Source organism: Lissotriton vulgaris, chromosome 7 (assembly GCF_964263255.1).
Source record: "Lissotriton vulgaris chromosome 7, aLisVul1.2, whole genome shotgun sequence".
NCBI classification, from domain to species: Eukaryota; Metazoa; Chordata; class Amphibia; order Caudata; family Salamandridae; genus Lissotriton; species Lissotriton vulgaris.
Window position 1 is genome coordinate 1,721,870,206 of NC_141695.1, and position 22,653 is coordinate 1,721,892,858.

The 22,653-nt window shown below is 44.0% G+C and overlaps 1 protein-coding gene across 1 annotated transcript in view; it reads right to left on the reverse strand.

Moving 5' to 3' along the window:
• Nucleotides 1-3,185: 3,185 nt before the first annotated feature.
• P3H3 (prolyl 3-hydroxylase 3) overlaps nt 3,186-22,653 on the reverse strand; it is an 81,064-nt gene continuing 61,596 nt past the window's right edge. Inside the window, exons 14-15 of the mRNA XM_086932928.1 lie at nt 8,647-8,787; nt 3,186-3,770 (exon numbers count right to left, since the gene is read on the reverse strand). Of these exons, the coding sequence (XP_086789054.1) occupies nt 3,582-3,770; nt 8,647-8,787 (330 nt within the window). The 3' untranslated portion in view covers nt 3,186-3,581. The remainder of the gene's footprint in view (nt 3,771-8,646; nt 8,788-22,653) is intronic.

Genomic DNA, 22,653 nt, shown 5'->3' on the forward strand with positions numbered 1-22,653 from the left:
GGTTGGCGAGGTTGTCCACGAGTGTGGCGGTGTTGTGGTCGTTGGTCTTTTCGAGGTGAAAGTTGAGGTCTCCCAGAAGGATGTAGTCTTTGGAGGGGAGCGCGTGTGGGGTGATGAAGTCCGTGATGTCTTCACTGAATTTTGCACGAGGTCCTGGTGGTCTGTAGAGGAGAGTGCCTCTGAGTGTGGTCTTGGGGTCGATGTGGATCTGGAAGTGAAGGTGTTCGGAGTTGGCGAGGTTGGCGTCAGAGCTGGTTGAGAAGCGGATTGATTTCTTATGAACGATAGCGATTCCTCCTCCTGTGTGGCTGGTACGGTCTTTGCGGGTGATCTTATAGTCTTCAGGGATGGCAATGGTGATGTCTGGTGCGGAGGAAGCGTTCATCCATGTTTCTGTTAGGAAGGCGACGTCTGGAGAGATGGTGTCTAGTAGGTTCCAGAGGTCAATGGCGTGTCTGTGGACCGATCGGGTGTTGAGAAGGATGCACTGTAGGTGGTTGGGGTCGAGAGTCTGTGGTGTGATCGTAGCGGAGATGTTGTCGGTGCCGCTAAATTTGCAGGAGAGGCAGGAGAAAGGTCCATGGGTGTGTCCAGGAGCGGCTTGGACACAGTTGGGGGCGCGACCGGGGTCAAGGGCTAGGAGGGTGGCGGCATCATAGGTGAAGCGGGAGGGCTGGGGAGCGCGAGGGGCAGGGGGACTGGCACTGGGCGCGGTCCAGGCGCGGACGGGCGTAGACGGGCTTACCTTTGGCGCACCTTCGGCGAGGCCGTAGCGCGTGGACGCTGCGCGTGGGACCATCTGACATTAATGGACAGAGGAGGGGGAGGGGCGAGGGCGGTTCAGCTGGGAGGCGGGTCGGGCTGAGGAGGAGGTCAACAATAACAAAATGGAGGCGGAGGGGTCAGGACGGAGAGAGCGCTTGGGGGGAAAATACCAATGCTGAGAAATGCAGTGATTTTGACTATGACTATACGCAAAGCGGCGATTTTTAAGAGCACACGCAAGTAATCAGGGAGCAGATCAGCAGCTAGAGTCACGCTGGCAAAGCAACAATTGTAGCAGTCAGCTAATTAACTATGCAAATGGGCTAAATCGATACACAGAGCGTGCAGCGGCAATTGGAACGTAAAGCAGGAAATAATTGATGATAAATACTGCAAGTCTTGTAGTATGCCTTCTGCAACGAGGACGCAGCAGCAGGGGAGCGACCACTCTGCTCGGAAGCGAGGAGCGAGTCACGGCGCTTCCAGGCAATGGAGCGCTGTTTGTTTACTGTGGGAGGGCGGTTCAGCTGGGAGGCGGGTCGGGCTGAGGAGGAGGTCAACAATAACAAAATGGAGGCGGAGGGGTCAGGACGGAGAGAGCGCTTGGGGGGAAAATACCAATGCTGAGAAATGCAGTGATTTTGACTATGACTATACGCAAAGCGGCGATTTTTAAGAGCACACGCAAGTAATCAGGGAGCAGATCAGCAGCTAGAGTCACGCTGGCAAAGCAACAATTGTAGCAGTCAGCTAATTAACTATGCAAATGGGCTAAATCGATACACAGAGCGCGCAGCGGCAATTGGAACGTAAAGCAGGAAATAATTGATGATAAATACTGCAAGTCTTGTAGTATGCCTTCTGCAACGAGGACGCAGCAGCAGGGGAGCGACCACGCAATTCTGGCCGCCAGAACTCGGGCCCCCTACCAGCCCTTCTTTCTCTATGAAACGCCAACCTCTAGCTTCGCGGGCAGGTAGGCGCCGTGATCTTTTCCAGTGTCCATCAACTACGGAAAATAAGGAAAATCGCACACTTGCTGACCCACTCTGCTTTAATTCAGGTGGTGATAGCACTAATACTCTCACGGCTCGATTTCTCAAATTCCATCTATCTCGGCCTACCTGTTGGTCTTCAAAAAAGGCTTCAAATGGTCCAGAACCAGGCAGCCAGATTGATTCATAAACAACCTAAGTGGTTGTCAGCCAAACCTTGCTTAGCACAACTTCATTGGCTCCCGATAGCTCACCGACTATGCTTCAAGACTGGCTGTTTAGCCTTTAAGGCTCTGCACGGCAAAAGCCCCAGATTCATCAGCTGCATGCTCACCAAATACACCCCGCGGCGCAGTCTCCGTTCAGCCCACCACTTTCTGCTCACCACCTCGTCTTTTAGACGGAAACGTCAGGGAGGCTGCTGCTTCTCCCACCTGGCCCCCAGATTCTGGAACTCCCTTCCTCTGGCACTCAGAAGCTGTAACAATCTATTCAGCTTCAGAAAGCCTTTGAAGACATGGCTATTTGATCAAGCATATGCCTAGTAACTCGGCTGCAACAGCCTTCAGTGTCCAGTGCCATGAAACCTAAGGGTGTACGCGCGCTTAATAAGTACCTGCTAACATAACAATATCGCAGTACAAGAATATTGAGGACAGAATATCGTGGGACATTATATCGAAAGGTAAGTGCATATAGGGAAGTATATATTTACTATTCATAGCTCCACCTCTACATAACTTGAAGACATATGTACAGCGTAGTTACATATACGTGGAGGGCCCGATTCACAGAACTAACTTAAGACAAAATCCTAAACTTACTTACTACTTTTGGTATTCACAGAAGTTAGGATTTTGTCTTAAATTTGTCTTAAGACAGACTTAAGACAGACTTAAGTTAGGATTTTGTCTTAAGTCTGTCTTAAGTTTGTCTTAAGACAAACTTAAGACAAAATCCTAAGTTCTGTGAATACCAAAAGTAGTACGTTTAGGATTTTGTCTTAAGTTAGCTCTGTGAATCGGGCCCATAGTTAGGTTTAGAAAATCTAGACGTACTTGTTGATGTTTTAGTTTGATATTCTGTCCTCAATATCGTGTCCCATTGATATTGTGGTTTCGAAGTTCAGAGGGCACACCGCTTCTGTTCTATGTTGTGTCACAGGGTGGTGACAATCACAACAGTCATTTTTTTGCTTCTGTTTTATGCAGTACTGTGTAGTGGGGACTGACCAAGTGCATAGTCTTTTGTGTGTTGTACTACTGGATGGGAAGGGCTTGATAGACAAAAAGCTAATTTTGTCTTTTTTGGTACTCAATGTACTGGGGATTGTATTTCTGTATTTGGCTTTTTGGCCAAATCTGACTATTTAACTGCAGTGAGGCATTGCTCTTTGAGCCCAATAAAACTGTTGGGAGACATTCATTGTACTTTTTTTATTATTGCTGTCCAATGTTCACACCATCTTCTCATCTGTCTTATCTGGGGCATCCTGCACACCGTCTGCAGTGCTGAAGCTTCAAGGGCCAATGCACATCAATTAGAGGATGAACTTAAATAAGAGCGTCAGCTTTATGTCCTCTCAATAAAAAGTGGGCCAAAAGGAAGGCCCCGCTCAGGTGTAGGCAGTGCATCTGGAGGTCCAGCTGAAGAGCAGTAAGCCTCTTCGATGCCTACAGTGCCTTCAGAATCCCCTGCTGCAGTTGTAGAGATGGGGCTGCAGAACATGAAAGAATGTCCAAGGGATACTTCTGGTAGCCACTGCCAGGACACATATCTTTGAAACACAAAGAAGTCTTTCCCACCCTTGTAGGGCTGCCCTTAGAGTTCATCTCTTCTGTTTGTTGACGCCTTCTTCTTGTGTTTCCGTGCTTGGTGGTCCCCTCGCTCCCCGGCACCTGGAGGCTCTGGGGAGTGGCCGCGCTCTCTCCTGCTGTTCTCTTCCACCTGAGATGTCTTGGCGGCTGATTGCTCCATCTGTTTCAGATATTCTTCAGCTTCTGTTCTCTCCTGAAATGGAGAAAAGTGAAGGTGAGGCCAGATAGGCACAAAAGTGGCTAGCCGAGGAAGGCTGGGCAGTGCGAATTGTGCTATGATCGCAATATAAACTCAAAATTGTGTCCTGACCAGGGATATTGGTAGGTGACAGCATCGTGGGACATGCATCTTTCCCTGCTACAATATCCATTGTATAGTTCATTCATGCCACTTTGTGTTGTTCACATTTCTTTGTTTTACAACCAGCCATAGGCCACATTTATTGCTTTCAGTAATACAGGAGTCACCTTTTAGTTGTACCTGCGAATATATGACGTTACAACGCGTGCAATTACAACACATACTTTTACAACAGTCTTTACATCGCAACTGCCATTACATTGCACGATTTTACAACGCATGCCATTACAACGCATTTTAAAAAACTACCATTACAATGCATACCATTACAACGCATACCATTACAACGCATAGTACTTTTAGAGCAACAGTAGGGTAAGTGTTGGATAGTGTAGGGGTAAAAATTACTATTCCCACTTCAGTGAGTGCAACAGTAGGGGAAGTGTTGGAAAGTGTAGGTGTATAAATTACTAAGTGTTGGATAGTGTAGGGGTACAAATTACTATTCCCACTCCAGTGAGTGCAACAGTAGGGTAAGTGTTGGATAGTGTAGGGGTAAAAATTAATATTCCCATATACCCCAAAACCCATACCCACCCTAATACTAAAAAAATCACTATTACTTACCTTATAATGCGTTATAATGGCATGCATTGTAATGGCATGTGTTGTAATGGCATGCGTTGTAATGGCATGCGATGTAATGGAATGCGATGTAATGGCAGTTGCGTTGTAACCGTTGCGTTGTAAAGGTAGATCCTTGTAATGAGTGCATTGTAATGGATGTTTCCCGTTCCTGCTAGTCTTTCCTTTTATGCTTTGCATTGTTGTGTTTTCAGTGCTCTACCACACAAAGAAACAGGTTACTTACCTCTAACAATAGTTTTGCAGCTTTGAACTGATCTAGGTTCACATGCTGTGAACTATTCCATCCTTTAGCGTGCAGGCGATGAAACACTGTGTAAAAGTAAGCGGTTTTCAATGTAGGTGTCGACCATAGACGTAGTTAAAAGGAACTTTCTATGATGTCCAGCATAAAGCCATAATGACTCTTCAAAGGAAATGCACTGGATTGGATTGCATCTTTCCTATCATTGAGGACATTTCAAATCTCCTCTAGCACCACGGCATCAAATATCCATCTCTCCCCTTACGGAGTGCCACAAGGATCGGTGCTAAGCCCCCTGCTCTTTAACCTCTATGTAACCCCGCTCGCCAAGATCGCTGAAGCTGCTGGCCTTAATATGTTTACATACGCCGACGACTCACAAATTGTATTCTCCCTCTCAAACAGTGACCATGACTCCCCCTCCCTACTGCAGACGGGCCTCAGGAACATCGCCACCTGGATGAGCACTAATATGCTAAAAACGGCAGCAAGACAGAGGTCTTAATAGTGGGTCCAGATCAAAATCTCTGGAATCCTAGACACTGGCCATCCAAAATGGACCCCCTACCTATCCCGTCGCAACAAGTCTAAAATCTTGGCATTGCCATTGACAATGGCCTAACTATGGAGCCCCAAGTCAACAACCTCACTCCCACCTGCTTTACAATTTTGAGATGGCTCAGAAAAATCATTTGGATGCTCCCGGACGACACACAAAAGACTGTAGTCAACGCACTAATCACCTCCCGGTTAGACTATGGTAATGTTCTCTATCTAGGGACACCACAAGCAGTCATGCGTCGTCTCCAACTGGTGCAAAATGCTGCAGCCAGAATGTTATGCAAATGCCATAGGAGGGAACGTACGTCCAGTCACCTAAAGGCGCTCCACTGGTTGAGAATCAAAATAGGGTGAAATTTAAAACTCTTAGCCTCATGCATAGAATAAAATGGGGCAATGCTCCCAGATACCTCCAAACCCTCGTAAAAACCTACACGCCGGCTAGATGCCTGAGATCCTCCACTCAAGGCCTTTTCTGCGTACCCAAAAGAAGCCGAGTGAGGATGGGAGGGAGATCCTTCTCCCTTCTAGGCCCCAACCTCTTTGTCTGGAAACTCGATATACTCCGTTCTGCAAAGCCATCAAAACCTGGCTTTTCAACCAATAATTTGCTCATGTCTACTTCCTGAGTCTTTCTTTTTACCCTCTTGGTTCAGTATCTTTCTTGCGCCGGGAAACCCTTCTTGGGTAGCTGTCGCGCTCAATAAGCCCAATAAATAAATAAATAAATATGTAGATGTCATCATCGGATTCTTTTTCTCTTTTCTTCCCCCACTTTAGGCATCAACTTCACTCCTTGGGAGAGTCAAATGAATCTCGAAGAGTTTCATGATGTAAAACTATTGTTACAGGTAAGTAACCAATTTATTTTGCAGTGTGAATCTCCTCTAGATTCACATAGTGTGCACTGAATTTAAAGTGGTATTATCCTATAGTGGAGCAGGAATGTGAAGTTTGGGTAGATCCAAATAACAGTTTTAGATTTTGTCCCACCGGAGCCTCGCTTCTTTATTGTAATCTACACAACAGTATTTTGCAAATTTATCTACTAAAGTCCAAGTGGCTGCTCTACAAATGTCTTCCAGGCCTACATTCCCTTAGAAAGCTATTTAATTCCCTTTCTTTCTTGTGGAACGAGTTGTTAGTCTCCCTTGTACATCGCTTCCTGCCAATAATCGTAGCATTGATAACTTTTGCTTATTGTTTTAATTTGCTATAAGTAGTACTTCGCTGCTTTTCTAAAATCTGGGGGCATATTATCAAGAACGTTGATAAAATTATCTCCGCTTTAGCGGTAGGAAATTGACGCTAAAGCGGCGATAATGGGCTTGATAATATGCTCTTGTGAATTCCCATAGCAGCCCAGGTTCTGGTGTTAACATGGGCATCTATGGGAATTCACAAGGGCATAGTATTAAGCCCATTATCGCCGCTTTAGCGGCAGTTTCCTGCGGTAGAAGAGACGCCTGTAGTCACGGTTATTCCAATGCTACTCCCTTGCAGAAACGCATAGGGATAGTCGGTCCATAGCTCCGGATAGAACAGCTGTATGTATATTTTACCTTTTTCAGCATGCAGCTGCTTCACAACTAGATTGTTGACAGGAGTGGAATCAGGGAGTGGTACTCTTTGGTCCGGATGAAAAGCCTTGAGGTGGGGCTTGAAACTTCTAGACCTCTGAAACACAGGAACATAATTCCATTGAGTTTCATTTAACCCCCATTTTTTAACCATACCGGCTAGGGGTATGAATACCATTTTTTTTCCTACTAGACAGGCATTTTTAATCTTCTGCAACCCTCCACTCCTATTTTCTTTACATTCTCTTCATCTATTAGAAACAACATCATAACTTCTCAAGTTTAACTCATAGGTCACTGCACGCCCGTTCCGCAGTGGAACGGGAAGGACTCCATGATGAAGCATGCAAACAAGGGGAAACGCTTGTGGGTGAGGGCTATCCAAAGAAAACACTGTCCAAGTCAAGTACAAGACTGACAGGTGGGTTCTCTTTGTTTATGGTTAAGTTCAATAGGAGGATGAGTCCTTTTGTCATGTCTCCTCTACCTCCACCCCTTGATTTATACACATTGAAATTGTGCCAATACCGGATAGTGTTCCACAATTCGACATGAAGGGCTGTCCCTATTATAGAAAGGATTTGAGTCTTTTCTACTGGATATCCTTACTGTGCATGCCAATATTCCTGCCAGATTTGGAACCAGAGCTTTAACAAATGACGAGGGATGGCAGTTCCAAGCATTGAGAGGTTTAAGATACCCAGTCCACCATTGATCAGGGTTCAATGGCAAGCATGTAGAAAAATTCACAGGAAACTCCTTTGTTGATTATCAAAGACCACTGTCTTTCTCTAGCCCTCTCCCTCCACATCCGATGGAGGAGATGCGGAGGTCGCTTCTTCTCCTACCTAGCAGCGAAGACATGAAAACGAGCTACTCTTTCATCTCTGGACCTCTTTATTTCTTCCGGTGATCCGAAAGTCCCTGAAGATCTGATTATTTGGCTAATCAACTGGACCCTGCCAGAGCCTGGAAACCCTCATGGGTGACCAGAAGTGCTCTACAAATCTACTGATTGATAGATTGACTGAAATTGGCAAAAACTGTTCTGTCACTGGCCAGTAACTGATGCATCTGATTTTGACAGAGTCGCCTTTTTCTGACGAAGGAATGACTGATCTTGATGCACCTTGGTTTAAAGGCACAGCCATGACATTCGACCAGTGCTGGATACCATTGTTGTCGACCAAATCAAAGGCATGTCGTCCATCATTGGTCAGAAGTATCATCCCTACATTAAAAATAGAATCTTGTTAACCAGAATACCTTGGCAGCGCTTTGGTATATTAACATTTTGAGAGGCCTGGCATGGGTGACTGGTTCTAAAAAGTCCAAGTGAACCTATCTATGACTTACATGGGTAGCAGCCCTGGAAGTAAAAATCCTTTGAAGCTCTTTCTCCATTGTCTAGGGATAAATAATCCTCTGGTAGAATGGCCCCGTTGGACCAACGCCATCCTTGACAAACACCGGGGAATGCTAGTAGAACCTCCATCTATGGCCGTGGGCGGACGATACAACCAAGACGTTTTTGGAGCACCGTTAACTAACAAGGGATGTTTGGTATTAGAATATTTTCAGTAAGCACTACTGCCCAATCTTGGTGACCCTTCGGTACACAAGCCTGGTTGTACCCACCTCCTCCTTCAGCGACACTTCTCGGTAAAGGAACACTATGAGACATCACTACCATGGTGGTTACCCATAGTTTTCTTGCCTTTGTTTCAGCTCCTATTACCTGTTCGGAATATTCCGGAGAAAGCGTGAACCAAAGGGCGATGGCGCATCTCTGGCCGCGCGTCACAGCCCGCACGCCATGAGGGTTTTCTCCACCCGAGTTGAAGGCCACCAGTCTGCCACACTGTGGACGGACCTGCGCCTGCCAGGAGAAAGAAAGTCAGACAGAGTTTTTAGTGCTGCATGTTTGATGAATCTTACAAGTCAGAGCTTTTTACCACAATGCTTATAGGAGATATATAAATGGTGGAGCGGAGGTGAAGAGCGAGTGAGTCAGGTGAAAGAAGCAACGGTCAAAAAAGGGAATACACTAAAACTGGAGGGGCAAAGAACATTATGATAGAAGGGAGAAAAAGAAGGGCGAGGCGAATAAAAAAAAAGATACAGCAATTGAAAGTATTAAATATATGTGTGCGGGAAAGAATTACAATGTTAAGAGTGAGAGGGGGTATATGGTGGGTGAGAGACAAGAGAAAGAGTGTAGAAAAGGGACAAAATAAAGGAAACGTTGGCAGTGAATTATGAGAGTGAGAGAGATGGAAAGGGCAAATAATGATGGAAAGTGTTGAGACAGAATAGTAGGAAAAAAAGAAAATAGGAGAGGGGGGACAAACGACATTTTTAGAGAAAAAACATAAAGAGATTGAAAAAGAGGACACGAGTGGAGGGCAGGGTAGGAGTGAAATTAGAGGGGAGTGAGGGGAAGATGGAGATGTAGAATGAAGGGTTTTGAAAGAGAAAGAAGGGCGTAAAGTTACAGGCACACGTGAGAGGCAAATAGAGAGAAAGCGGGCGAGCACGCGAAGGGGGCGGAGAAGGAAAAGCGAGGGAGAACGAGGAAACCCTAGAAATGACTACCTCATACTCCCCTGGCATTGAAAGGGTGTCACGCTGCATAGCAGGGCGCTGTGATTCTAAGGCATTTGCATGACCTGCTACGAATTTGCATGCAAACCAGCTGCCTATCCCCACCCCCCTTGGTTACCTCCATAGAATCCTGGACAGGAAGCAGTAAAAGCTTCTGCCAGAGTGAGTTGTCCTATCACCTTTCTGTCCTTACAGGTGACCCTCCGCCCTTCCACCTGCTGCCAGGGGGCATCTTTCCATGTTTACCCTGGTTCTGGGGTAAAGTCCACAATACAAAGCTACCGAGGTGTGTCTGGGCAGGGCCTGGTAGAATGCATGTGTGAAGACTCATGGTGTTCATATCTGTGCCTTGATTGGCCTCCAGTCTCTTACGCTGCTGGCAACGACAAGGGTGCGTGGTCACACAAGGGTTAACGCAGGTAATGGTCAGGGCGCAGCTTGAAGGGGAGTGTTTAGGGTGTTACACCTAACTAATAAATGTATTGTCTAGTTAATAGTTGTGTACAGGCACTTTTACTTGGGTATGGTGAGGTGTCTGTTGGATTTCACCTGAGAATTTTACATAAAAGACACACACACACACTCTTGTCTCTTTTTTTGAAGGCCTTAAAAATGTTGGTTATTTTACAACATACTGTGCCCCACTCATGCCCGGCTTCTCGTATAATGTATGTTAACATGATAAGCCAGCGTGATTGTAGAAAAATATGAAGCTCACCGCCCCCCAATCGTACTGACCAAGATACGCGCCCGGCAACGGTGGTGCTTCTTCTAAATTTGACTGTACTTGTTAGGGTGTGGGACAGGAGAGAGGTTCTCACGGAGCCCTCCAAACTAGTGCCTGCTTCGAGAAAAAAATGCAAACTCTAGGAACATAAATTCGCACTTTTGAGGAAAGGCGTGCCCCAATTAGAGGCGCGTATGGGTTATCATCTTTTTCAAGACAACTAGACAAATATTGCTTTTTAGGTCTGGCCTGACAGCTTTAGCAGTCTGTCAGCACTTGTGTTGAAAATAATACTTAAAACAATAATACATTTACAGTAGATACATTTAGAGGGGCTTTAGGCCATCTTCCTTCAGCCATTGCTTTGTTCCGGTGTCATTCACCTTTTTGTTCAGCCCCCAGGAAGCAATGATAGGGCAATGGATCAGCCAATCCGCTTCCGCCATGAGTTTTGTTGCCAATGACAGTCGAGTTTGGGTCAGCACACTAGACAGCCATTTGGTGTTCAGGGTACAACACACTAAAAGTAACAATATTTCGCCAGTTTACGTCTGACGCCGCATTAGCAAGGGGTCTGTCCCCGGCCAGCCCTGCTAGGGACTGTGAGCTGTTTCAGCAGCACGGTTTTGACTTCTGGCTCAGAATAATCAGCTTATCGGCTTTCATGAGTGCTAAGCACAGAGGGGAAAATGTGTTACTGGTAAGGTTTCTTTTTTTATTGAAAAAAAAACAAAAACAGACGCACGCTTCTTAAGTTCTTAATGGGTTGCGCTAATGGTTGGTCTTTCCAGTTACGAAATGTTTGTTCTCTCTGCTCTCTTGGTTACTTGCCGCTGATTTACTATGATGGGGAGCTATCATTAGAAGCAGTGCCCAAGTACTCTTCATTCAACACGTTGTCGCGTTCCTGCGCTTTTTACTTAATACTATTGGTTACCTCACAATATTGGCAACAGACTATATTGATGCATGAGGTAATAACAAGTTTTTTATAAAGTGACACAATTTGGATAATTGAGAAAGCTGGGAGATAAGACTGAAAAGTCCTACAGCTACAAACTTAGGGCTCAATTCTCAAACTGCACTTTGTTTCGTAATACTACAAGATGTACTAAAAATACAATTCACAAAGTATGTGCAGCGTATTACGACTCCTCACTCCCAACACTTCATTTTGCAGAGTTCTCCACCCCGCCTGCGGAGTCTCCAGTGGTGGGAGCTCCACACACATAAGTATAGGGAGTGTAGAGTCGCAAAACTCAGCACGTAGTTTGTGAATGCCAAAAATTAGTCAACTTACTGTAAAGCTTAAGGCACTCAGCCCTCAGCCACGAGACAACATCTCTATTTGGAGAGGAAAAAGCTTTCTAGGGTATATAATCAAATATAGGAATATATTTTGACTAGTGCAGGGATTCAGATGGAGCCGGTCGACTATTATTGAACCAGATTTGGGACCAGGTGGCCCCAATGAAATATGCTGAATTTGTCCATGTGCAATTTACTGACCCCAGGACACTATCTGTAGTATCCGCCCGCTATGTGCGGATACGTGCGGATACTACTGAGCAGCAATCTTCAGGGCGGTGAGATGAATTTTTTATTTTTCTACTCCCTGCTGGGATTAACACAAAGGCCTCACTTAATTGCCATCAGCCCTCACTTTGTGGGGTTTCATCCTGGCTGGGCCTAACACCAAGATGCTGGTGTAATGGAGCTTCACAAGCACTTCAGAGAAACTATGATTTTGAGGCAGGTTTTCGACTTTGTTCAGCCCATGATAATAAGAGCTATGTGTGCACAGTGACAATGTCCGATGTATCTGTATGAGTAATTACACTAATAATGATTCGAATAGCATGTATTTCTTAAATTTAATTTCCTTACTTCACCTCATCCATTATACAGAGAGAATCGTTCATACCGGGGTGTAAATCAATGTACAGAAAAGCTCAATCAGGACAATGAGGATTACAAGGTGTAGGAGTCACATAACACCCATACTGGCAGGCGGTATATGGATGGCACTTTGCTAATCCTATCCTAAAAAACTTTGTTAGAAAAACAGACATTTGAGGCGAGCACAATTACAGTGTCGCTGGTGTTGTAGCATGCTCTATATGGGAGTTGCTCTGCACCTAAACTTTGGAACTACCCAGAGTTCTCGACGTCCTTCTTTTCATAATTTATGCCGCACTCTAAGCCCGAAAGGATATTGTTTTGACTTATATGTTCTCACTTCTGTCTTGACAAAGCCAAGCTAAAACTTTCTGAAGAGCTGTAATGACAACGAAACGGGAGACGGGTTGCTTTTCTTCTATTTTATTCCTGGGGCCAACATCGGCCTGGGTAGGGGGGCCTTGTGCCTCCCTCCCCATTTAAAATGTAGCCAGGATACCGAAATTGGCCAGGGTAGGGGGCTGCGTACTCCCCAACCCGTTTACTATTCTGCTGGGTCCCAGGACTTAGGGTCCCGGGAACGGCCCGGTGGGAGGCTGCATGTCCACTCTCCCTTAAATATAGTGCCGGGGCCAAAATCAGCCCAGGAAGGGAGGCTGTGTGTCCCCCTCCCCATTAAATATAGTGCTGGGGATTGTGGGATGGGCTCCCGGCCCCAGTTTTCCGGGGAGGGCGGGGTCTCATGGCCCCTCCCCCTTTCAAAAGCTGCCAGGGCCTAGGAGATTGGGTCACCTGGGCCGAAATCGACCTAGGGAGGAGGGTCTGTGTGCCCCCTTCAAAGTAGCGCAGAACCCCTAGGGATGAGGTCCTGAAGACCAAAATTGCCCCCCCCCCTTAGTTTTAATGAGTGACCCTGGGGGTCTGTTCAGCCGCATGGTGGGTGTTGGCAACAGGGCCTGGCCGTGCGCAGCTCGGGGTTGAATTTCCATATGGTAATTACTAATTTATGTAAACAAAAAAATCTAGAAATTCTATGAAAAAAACAAAGGTTAAAGTAACATTATAGTTAGGTGTGATATAAGGATCTGTTTAAAAAAACAAAGCTTATAGATGTGTTGAAAAAAACAAAGGTTAAAGTAAAGTTACAGGGCCCGATTCACAGAAGTAACTTAAGACCAAATCGTAAACTTACTACTTTTGGTATTCACAGAACTTAGGATTTTGTCTTAAATTTGTCTTAAGACAAACTTAAGACAGACTAAAGACAGACTTAAGTCAGGATTTTGTCTTAAGTCTGTCTTAAGTCTGTCTTATGTTTGTCTTAAGACTCAGCCCAGGAACCATTAGCGCCTCCAATAGTGCAACAGCGCAATACACGCGATCTAACATTGAACACCAGTTCACATTGATAGAAACTGTTAACCCTACAGCCGCACAGGAAGCGCTCACCACCGCATTACCACATAGAACCTGGAAGTTGTACACATAGCTCACCAACACACATACTAACATCTAAGACACAGCCTGCTAGGCATTAAAGGGGCACTTAGCCCGACAATGCGAACAAATACATCATAATCGCTATTTCAATATCATTGACACAGAGATGCGATTACAAAGCGCGTTACACCAAACACAGCGCAAAACGACACACTAAAATAAAGTGTATCCTTTAGATTCAGAATGTATGTTAGTTAAATGACATGAATTTGACTACAAACTCCATAATGCAGTGCGTGTCACATGTGTATTTAATGTGAAATGGAAAAGGGACTCACTGTCTGAAAACTTGCCGTGATCAAGAACGCTAAGTTCGAAACGCGTAGGCGATCACAGTTGATGAAATAAAATCCTTAAAACTTCCCCGAGTGGAGTGCCATCATTCTTATTGAACTTTGTGTGATGATATATATATATATATGGAATAGCAAAGCGCCCCAGCGCTTGTAGGAGAGCTTCACCACGGCATTCAACCATCCGGCTTGAAAGTTAGCACCCAGCAGCTTCATCTCCTCCCTCCAAACAATTCAAAAAGTCCGACGCGTTTCGGGGCTGGAAACGCCACCTCCTCATGGACAGAGCACCAGCACACACCTTATTCACCTTTGGTGATTCAAATGCATTTTATTTGAACCGGTTACACCCTAAGTGGGTGTGGTTTCTGAAGATCAAGTCCCCAGGCAGGCTGGTTACTGTAGTTCTTTAAAGGTGAATGAAATATTTCCTTAAGTAGGCGGCGTGATCTGGTGCATAACATTAAGTCTTTTTGTTCATTCCTTAAGTAGGTGGTGGTGGGGGGTAGGTTCCGAGGTTGCAATTTTAAACAGAATGTCGCGCTGGCACTGGAGATGTAGTCACCTCACCTCAGTCTTCATTGGCGCAGCATTCCTGAACACCTAATGAAGTGGAGCCTCTCCTCACGGCAGGAGCCGACCGCGAAGATAATTGGAATAGAAAAGCGCCCCAGCGCTTGTAGGAGAGCTTCACCACGGCATTCAACCATCCGGCTTGAAAGTTAGCACCCAGCAGCTTCATCTCCTCCCTCCAAACAATTCAAAAAGTCCGACGCGTTTCGGGGCTGGAAACGCCACCTCCTCATGGACAGAGCACCAGCACACACCTTATTCACCTTTGGTGATTCAAATGCATTTTATTTGAACCGGTTACACCCTAAGTGGGTGTGGTTTCTGAAGATAGTGTTGGATAGTGTAGGAGTAAAAATTACTATTCTAACTCCAAGGGGTGCAACAGTAGGGTAAGTGTTGGATAGTGTAAGGGTACTATGTGTTGTAATGCTATGCGTTGTAATGGTATGCATTGTAATGACTGCGTTGTAATGGCATGCGTTGTAGTGGTGTGCGTTGTAGTGTCATGCGTTGTAATGGTTGCGTTGTAAATGCATGCATTTTAATGAATGGTGCGTTGTAAAAGTTTAGTTGTAATGGTAGTGAGTTGTAAAAGTTGCGTTGTAAAGGTTGTTTCCCATATGGTCAATGCAAAAGACTTTTAACAGATTCCTATTGCTAGAATGATGTTCAGCAAAATGTCTAGCAATAGGATATGTTGGATCCTCCTTTTCGATCGCTCTGGCATGTTCGAGAATTCTCTTTTTGGTGGGATAAATCGTACTGCCTATGTACCATAAGTTACATGGGTATATCAGCACGTAAACACAAAATGGTGTATTACAGGTAAGGAATTTTGCGATTTTCCTGTCTAATTTTGAACCTGGCAGCGGATATGTTAGTCTCTTGCTGCTGTGTTTACACGCCTTACATTTGGTACAAGGAAAAAATCCTATTGCATCCCTGATCCGTGGGTTCTTTTTCACTTGCTCCAAGTGACTATGGGTCAGATTGTCTTTTAGTGATCTACACCTCCTATAAGTTATTTTAGGATAGTTAGACAAATCTTGACCTATCACTGGGTCAGTTTGCAGAATGTGCCAGTTGTGTCTTACTATTTTTGTAATGCTATGTACCTCACTGGTATAGGTCATGATTAATCTTGTATCGGTTATGCCAGAATCTGTGGGTATTTTTTCTTTTTCTATTAGGAGGCTGGTTCTTGGGATTTTCCCAACACGTGTAAGTGTTGAGTCTAATAAGTTTCTTGAATAGCCTCTTCTTTCAAACCTTTTAATGGCCTCTATAACAGCTTCATTAGAATCTGTTTCTCTTGTACAATTTCTTTTCAGCCTTAGAAGTTCTCCATAGGGTATACTTCTTTTTAGGGGAACTGGGTGGCTACTAGTGGTTTCTAAGATCGAATTCCCAGCCGTTGGCTTTCGGAACAGGAAAGTACAAATTTTATTGTCAATGACAAAGACTATTAAGTCCAGAAAGTTAACTTCTTTAGAACTAATTTCTACACTAAAATGTAAGTTAACCTCATTATCATTTAGGATTTCATTGTATTTTTCTGCCTCTGTTCTTGGACCTTTCCATAGAATGAAAAGGTCGTCTATATAGCGGTGCCACCCTACTATACTGGAGACCCATTCTTGGTTATTGTCTTCCCAGGCCACCAGCTTCTCACACCAGCCCACAAATAAATGTGCGTAGCTGGGGGCGAAGCAGGTTCCCATCGCCGTCCATTTAAGTTGTAAATACACCTGCTGATGAAAGAGAAAAATGTTGTTGCAGAGACAAAATCTCAAAAATTCAAGGAGCATTAGGTTATGTTCTACCAGTTCTAATAATCTGCCCTTCAAAAAATGCTCAGCCACTTTCAGTCCTTGTTCATGATCAATGCTAGTATATAAACTAGTAATGTCCATTACTATCATGAGCATGTCATCTTCCCAATTGATATGTAATATTGTTTGTACAAAATCTGTTGTGTCACGAATATAAGATGACAAAGTCTTTACAAAGGGTGCCAGGAAAATATCAATGAATTGTGACATATGTTCTGTCAAACTGCCAATTGAGGAAATGATTGGACGGCCTGGTGGCCTACTTGTATGTTTATGGATTTTCGGTAATTGGTAGAATATTGGTATTGTTGGAACTGAGCAATTGAGAAACTTTATTTCGTCTTGATCCAGCATTCCTTTGCTTGACCACCGATTGATAAGTTCTTTATGTTCCATAATACTTGCATTGTATATCTCTCTTGTGAACTTGAGGTAACTGGTAGGATCAGAAAGTTGTCGGAGGGCTTCCATCACATAATAGTCTCTGGTTAGTAGGACTATATTTCCCCCTTTGTCCGATGCTTTACAAATTATAGAGGTGTCCTTTTGTAAACTATCAATGACATTTCTTTGATGAATCCTCACATTTGGTTTCAATTGATTATCTTACGTTCATTTTTACTTTTTCACACTCAATTGCTGTAGTTCTAATTTGACTGCTTCTTCGAAAGCATCAATCTGATCAAATGGTGTATTGGGGGTGAATGTTTTCAATCCTGATTTTGCTCTCTTTTGGTGGAACCCATAGCTTTCTATATTGGTTATCTCTTGCGAATCTGGGACGATGTCTTCTTCTGCTATTGTACGTAAGAGGTTCAATTCTTCTCCAGTCAATCCTTCTCTCGGAATTGTTGATTCCCCACTTTGATACAACTCTTGAATACGATTGCTTTCTCCTCGCACCTTAAAGAATTTATATAATTTTTATTTCCTTGTAAATTTAAAAAGGTCAATTTGTGACTGTGTGTACTCAAATTTGTGTGTAGGGCACAACGTGAGTCCTTTCTTTAGTACCTCTTCTTCATGTTTAGATAGTTTCCTTGATGTTAGGTTCACTATCGTCAAGTCATCATTTGAATCATTAATTACTTCCTGAAGACTTTTTTGCTCCTTGTTTGGAAAGCTATATTTCCACTTGTTGAAGCCTCCTCGTCTTGTTTGTCTTTTCTTTGTTGGTTTCTCCACTCTCGAGGCTTGCCACGACCTCCTCTCTGCCACGTTTGGCACATTACTTGGAACTCCTCGTGAAAAGGGGAATGACTTGGTGCTTGTTCTGCACCTTCCTCTCCTGATTGTTCTGCATCTGTGGTGATGCCAGATTGTGATGTTTCTTTATGTTCAACAACTTTTGTTGCTCTGTTTAGTCTCACCGCTTTCCTTGGCGCATCATATCTGCGTGCAAATGTAAGCACTCTCCCTTGCTCATAGTCTTGAGCATCACAATTAAATTTGTTATGCTTCCTTTGTTTAATTTTTTCTTCATAGGCTAATAAGCGTGTTTTCATGTTTTCACTGAGTTCTTCTCTTGTCTTCACATCTTTATCAGTGGCAATTATTTTTTCCAATTCTTCAATTTCTTTCAGGCAAGTAGCTCTATCACTCCAGGCGAATTTGATTAATAATGTCAGCATTCCTACAGATGATTCCGTTGTGTGAGCTAGCCATTCATCTAGGAGTCTGGGGTCTGGATTTTCATAAGCAGGAATATATATATATATATATTTTTTTTTTACACACTCATATATTAGATACCAGACTTTCCTTTCCTCAATCCCCGCCCTTCTGCTCTCTTTTTGCACCCCCTTCCTACTACCACATCTTTTCCTCCAAATAATAGTAGTAATTATTTTTCACTTTATGCCCTAATTTCTACTAAAAAAAACAAAGTTATTGTGGTCCATGAGTTAGATTCGTACATAGAGAGCAGGGTCGCTAGAATTATGCAAGTGTGTATCGGCAGCATTTTTTCTCATAATTATGGATTTGCAGCACCTACCACATAATCCAACATCTGCAGCATAATTTGCAGATTGAAACAAAAAAGTGTGTTTCTGGTTTAAACTGATCACAAGTTAAGAATAATGCTGTAATTTGGGTAACCATGGCAAAATAATGAAATAATACTGTTACGTCACATAATGTGGCTTGTCTTGCCGCATAATTTATTCAACTCTGCCACATAATTTGATCCTCTCCTGCTGCACAATTACAGCGGCCCTGATAGAGAGTGACACATACACCTGTATTACTCCGCGTTCCATACAGTGTACTCAACACATTTCAACTCACTGGAGTTTCACTCATATCACTCTCTTTTGCCACACAAACGCTGTGAAAATGGTACATTGAGTTAACGTACCTGCATCTTTTAGTTCAGTTCCTGCAAAATTAATCCAGCCTTTAACTCTTCTGAGGAAGATAACAGGACTGTTACTGACCTGGCTACCCAAAAAACACAGTTTGTGATGTGAGTTAGATTAAATGCTCAATGGTATGGGTATATGTTTTACCATTACAGAAAATGAACTAAGTTCAGTTGTCCCTGGGACTGTCCAGGTATACATATTCCCCCACATGCATCAAGCATTTTTGAAGTCGCAAACGGTGCGATTCCTTAAAATCGGCCGTTTGCGATTCCAAAAATGCTTTTTTGGATGCATCAAGCAATTTTAGAAATCGCAACATTTTTGCGATTTCTAAAATTGCGATTGCTTTTAAGAAATCGCAAATTTGGGATTTCTTAAAAGCAATGCATGATTACTTTTTAAATTGCGAATTCGCAATTAGAGGGATAAATTTACCGAGTGGTTGAACCACTCGGTAAATTTGCAAAAAGTGTAAAAAACGCAGAAAATGCATTTTTAAAACATTCATGTTACGGACACACATGTCCTTAGGACATGTGTGTGTGCAACATGATGCGAAAAATACATTTCAGGGGTGCATGGGGGGGTCCTTTGGACCCCCCCTGCACCCATGAAATGCATTAACATATTGCGATTTTCAAAGTGAAAATCACAATTTGCTAATGCCTTCCCATTGCTTCCTATGGGCCTTTTGGCCCATAGGAACCAATGGGAATAGCGATTTCGCAAATTGTATTTCGGTAATTTATGTGATTCGGTAAAAATTGCGATTTTTACCGAATCGCATAAATTTACCGCAAATAATCATGCATCCCGTTTTGCGAATTCTAAATTGCGAATCGCTATTTTTCGCATTTTAGAATTTGCAAACTCCCGGGATGATGCATGTGGCCGATAGTGAGGTGCGACGTGCGCCACCGTGTGGTGAGCATCGGTGTCACATCATTAATCCAGGAAGGGTGCTCGCGTATTCTGCTTGCCTTGTAGTTCAGAACAGCATTTATTTTAGCACGGTTGTGTATTGAGTTTTTACATCTCCACACGTTCAGGTGGTGTGTTATAACACACATTTAACCCTTGGTTTACAGGTTCAGCTGTCAATTATGGTGCCACCAATAGAGAATGACTGCAGGAGTCGGCGTGCGGCGTAATCAATGCCGGCCCTGCTTAAATTTCACCTTTAACTTCAACTGGCATGCCTAAGATTAGCTTTTTCCAGATTGTGGGGTTCATTATTTTTTCATGCAATACATGACTCTCAAATAGTGCACCCTGAACTGATGCATCTTGTGCCGTCTGGGTGATTAGAGGCCAGACTATGGGTGTGTGTTTATGACTGGGTGCGATTGAGAGCTCGGGTGCTGAGACTGAAGGCAGTCAGTTTCTCACAGTGGCTGTCAGTGGGCCATAAAGGTGTTCAGACTACATGCACTACATGCACATTCAATCCTTAGCCTCTCTGCAGAGTGCACAGAGCGACAATCAATCAATATTTAGCTTTATTCGTTCATGATTATTACAGTCATAAAAACACATATCACATTGAATGAATATTAGAACAAAAAGTTAATAGTGAAAATGGACAAGTTAAGAAAAAAGGTAAAATACCAAACACACATAACATTAAAAATTTAGATAATTTAAAATCCAAGAACATTTCAAATCCCACTGCACCACCTAGGAAGAAGCCTCCAAAGGCTCGAATGACATGCTTTTCCTCTGCCACAAGACCATTTTCAAGAATTTGGATACCCTCCAGGCCACGTGCTCCTTCTCTAAAAGTCGTAAACGAACAAGCGCTGGACAGCATTGCCTAAGGCCCTGCTGTCTTAAAAGAGGCAGAAGCAAAATTTTCCTTAGTTCTGAGGACAACTTGCAAAAGAAAACTAGGTGGATAGTGGACTGCTCTTAGTGGGAATCACACAGCCACAGGGGTAACAATCTTGACCAGTCATTCATTTTAGGAGTGGTCACTAATCTATGTACCGTGCCCCGTCTAAATCTTATCAAGAGCATTCGGTCATAGCCACTTGGGACAAAATATAAATAAGGTTCCATACCCAGAGAAGTAAGCCTTAACTGATGTGAATAACTGTGGGTCTAAAGGCTTCGTCTGCTATTCTCAGAGAACCCAACATTTCAAGGCCCTCTATCTTCCGGGTTTTTCTAGAGATTCGAGCCATAGAGCTGGGGTTTGAATAAAAATCTGGGTATCCAAGATCATTCATGAACCTATAAACAAATCTGAGACAGGGAATCTTCAACGCCCCGTCCAACCTAGTACAATCATGCAGGATATATCTATTTAAATGGGTCTGGTCACTAACCCATATCCTGTGCCAAAGGAGTACTGGCCCCAGTTTGATGAGGTCCGCTAGATACGGGAGACCCAACTCCTCATGACACACAAATGAAGACGTGCCAGGAGGGACGGAAAGAATGTACTGGGGGAAGGCGTTTTCCACAATTTGTAAAGGGAAAGAATTGGCGATGCCCCACACCCCTGCCACGTATAACGCTGCTGAAATACACTGAGCCATATATATTTGCAGAAGTTCGCCAGGCGGCTTCCTGCCCAGTTTCTTTGCAAAGATGGCAAGGACACTAGTTGATCTACTAAAGCCCAGTTTTTTCAGCTCAATTGAATGGGACCATGTATCATTCTGAGTAAAAAGGACACTGAGATACGAGAAAGTACTCGTTGATGCTAACTTCCTACCATCCAGGCAGATGCCCCTATCCGTATCCCTATGAGTCCCTGTGCCACAGCTCATTATAAATGTCTTGGAAAAATTAATACTTAAGCCCAAATCAAGCATAAAAGTGTTAAAGCTGTCCAGAACTCTTTGTAAACCATTGGTGTGCGCGCCATAAAAATTGCATCATCTGTGTATAGGAGAGCCGGTATAGGTCTCCCACCTGCTTGAGGAAAATCTTGTCCACTCTTTACGAGTGCCTCAGTCAGCCTATTAATGTATAGATTAAAAAGGAAAGGGGCTAGGACACAGCCCTGCCTGACCCCTCTTCTAACAGGAAATCCTTCTGTGCACTGACCCTCCACCCCATATCTAACGCTGGCTGAAGCTCCCTCATAAAAACCCGCTGCAGGAAGACAATAATATTTGGGTCCATCCCTAAGTCAGCAAGGATCTCCCATAACCTGGCATGGATTACAGAGTCAAACGCTGTGGTTAAATCAACGAAGACTAAGTAAAGTCTCCCCTTTTTGGCTCTTGTATATCTCCTTACGATAATAGCCAGATTTAAACACTGTTCTATAGTGCCCAGCCCCTCCCGAAACCCATACTGAAGGTCAGACAGAACGTGATTTTCTGCTGCCCAGTCCTGTAATCGCTGCAGGACAACTCGATCTGCCACCTTCACCATGGAATCAAGAAGGGAAATTGGTCTATAATTGATCTTGACGATTTCCCTTCTTGAATATTGGAACAATAATAGACTCCATCCAGGTCTTCGGGAAGGTAGTGCAATCACTGGCGTTAACCAACTTAGTTAGTAGTGGGCCCCATAGCAGAACGTTTGACTTAAATAAGTCATCTGGCACCCCATTGGGGCCAGGAGCGTTACACCCCTGGCTACGAGCAAGAGCCAAGACCATTTCGTCCAGCGTTACATGAAGGTTGCCATGATGTATAGAATTAGCTCCCTGGGGTAGCTGCTCATCGGAGGCAGGACCAATATATAATACAGAATAATGACTTACCCAGTTTTTTTCTGGGATTGCAATCTCGATGGAGGGGTCTTCACCCCCGCACATGGGCGGGCCCTTAAAATCTTCCAAAAGGCCACAGAGTCCTTCTTTTTGGCAGCTGCATGAAGCGACTCCCAGACTTCCTCCCTCAGTGACCTCTTTCTTTCATCAATTGTCCTCTTATACAATGCTCTAGCCCTCCTTATACCCTTACGCTATCTAGGCTGTCTATGAAGCTC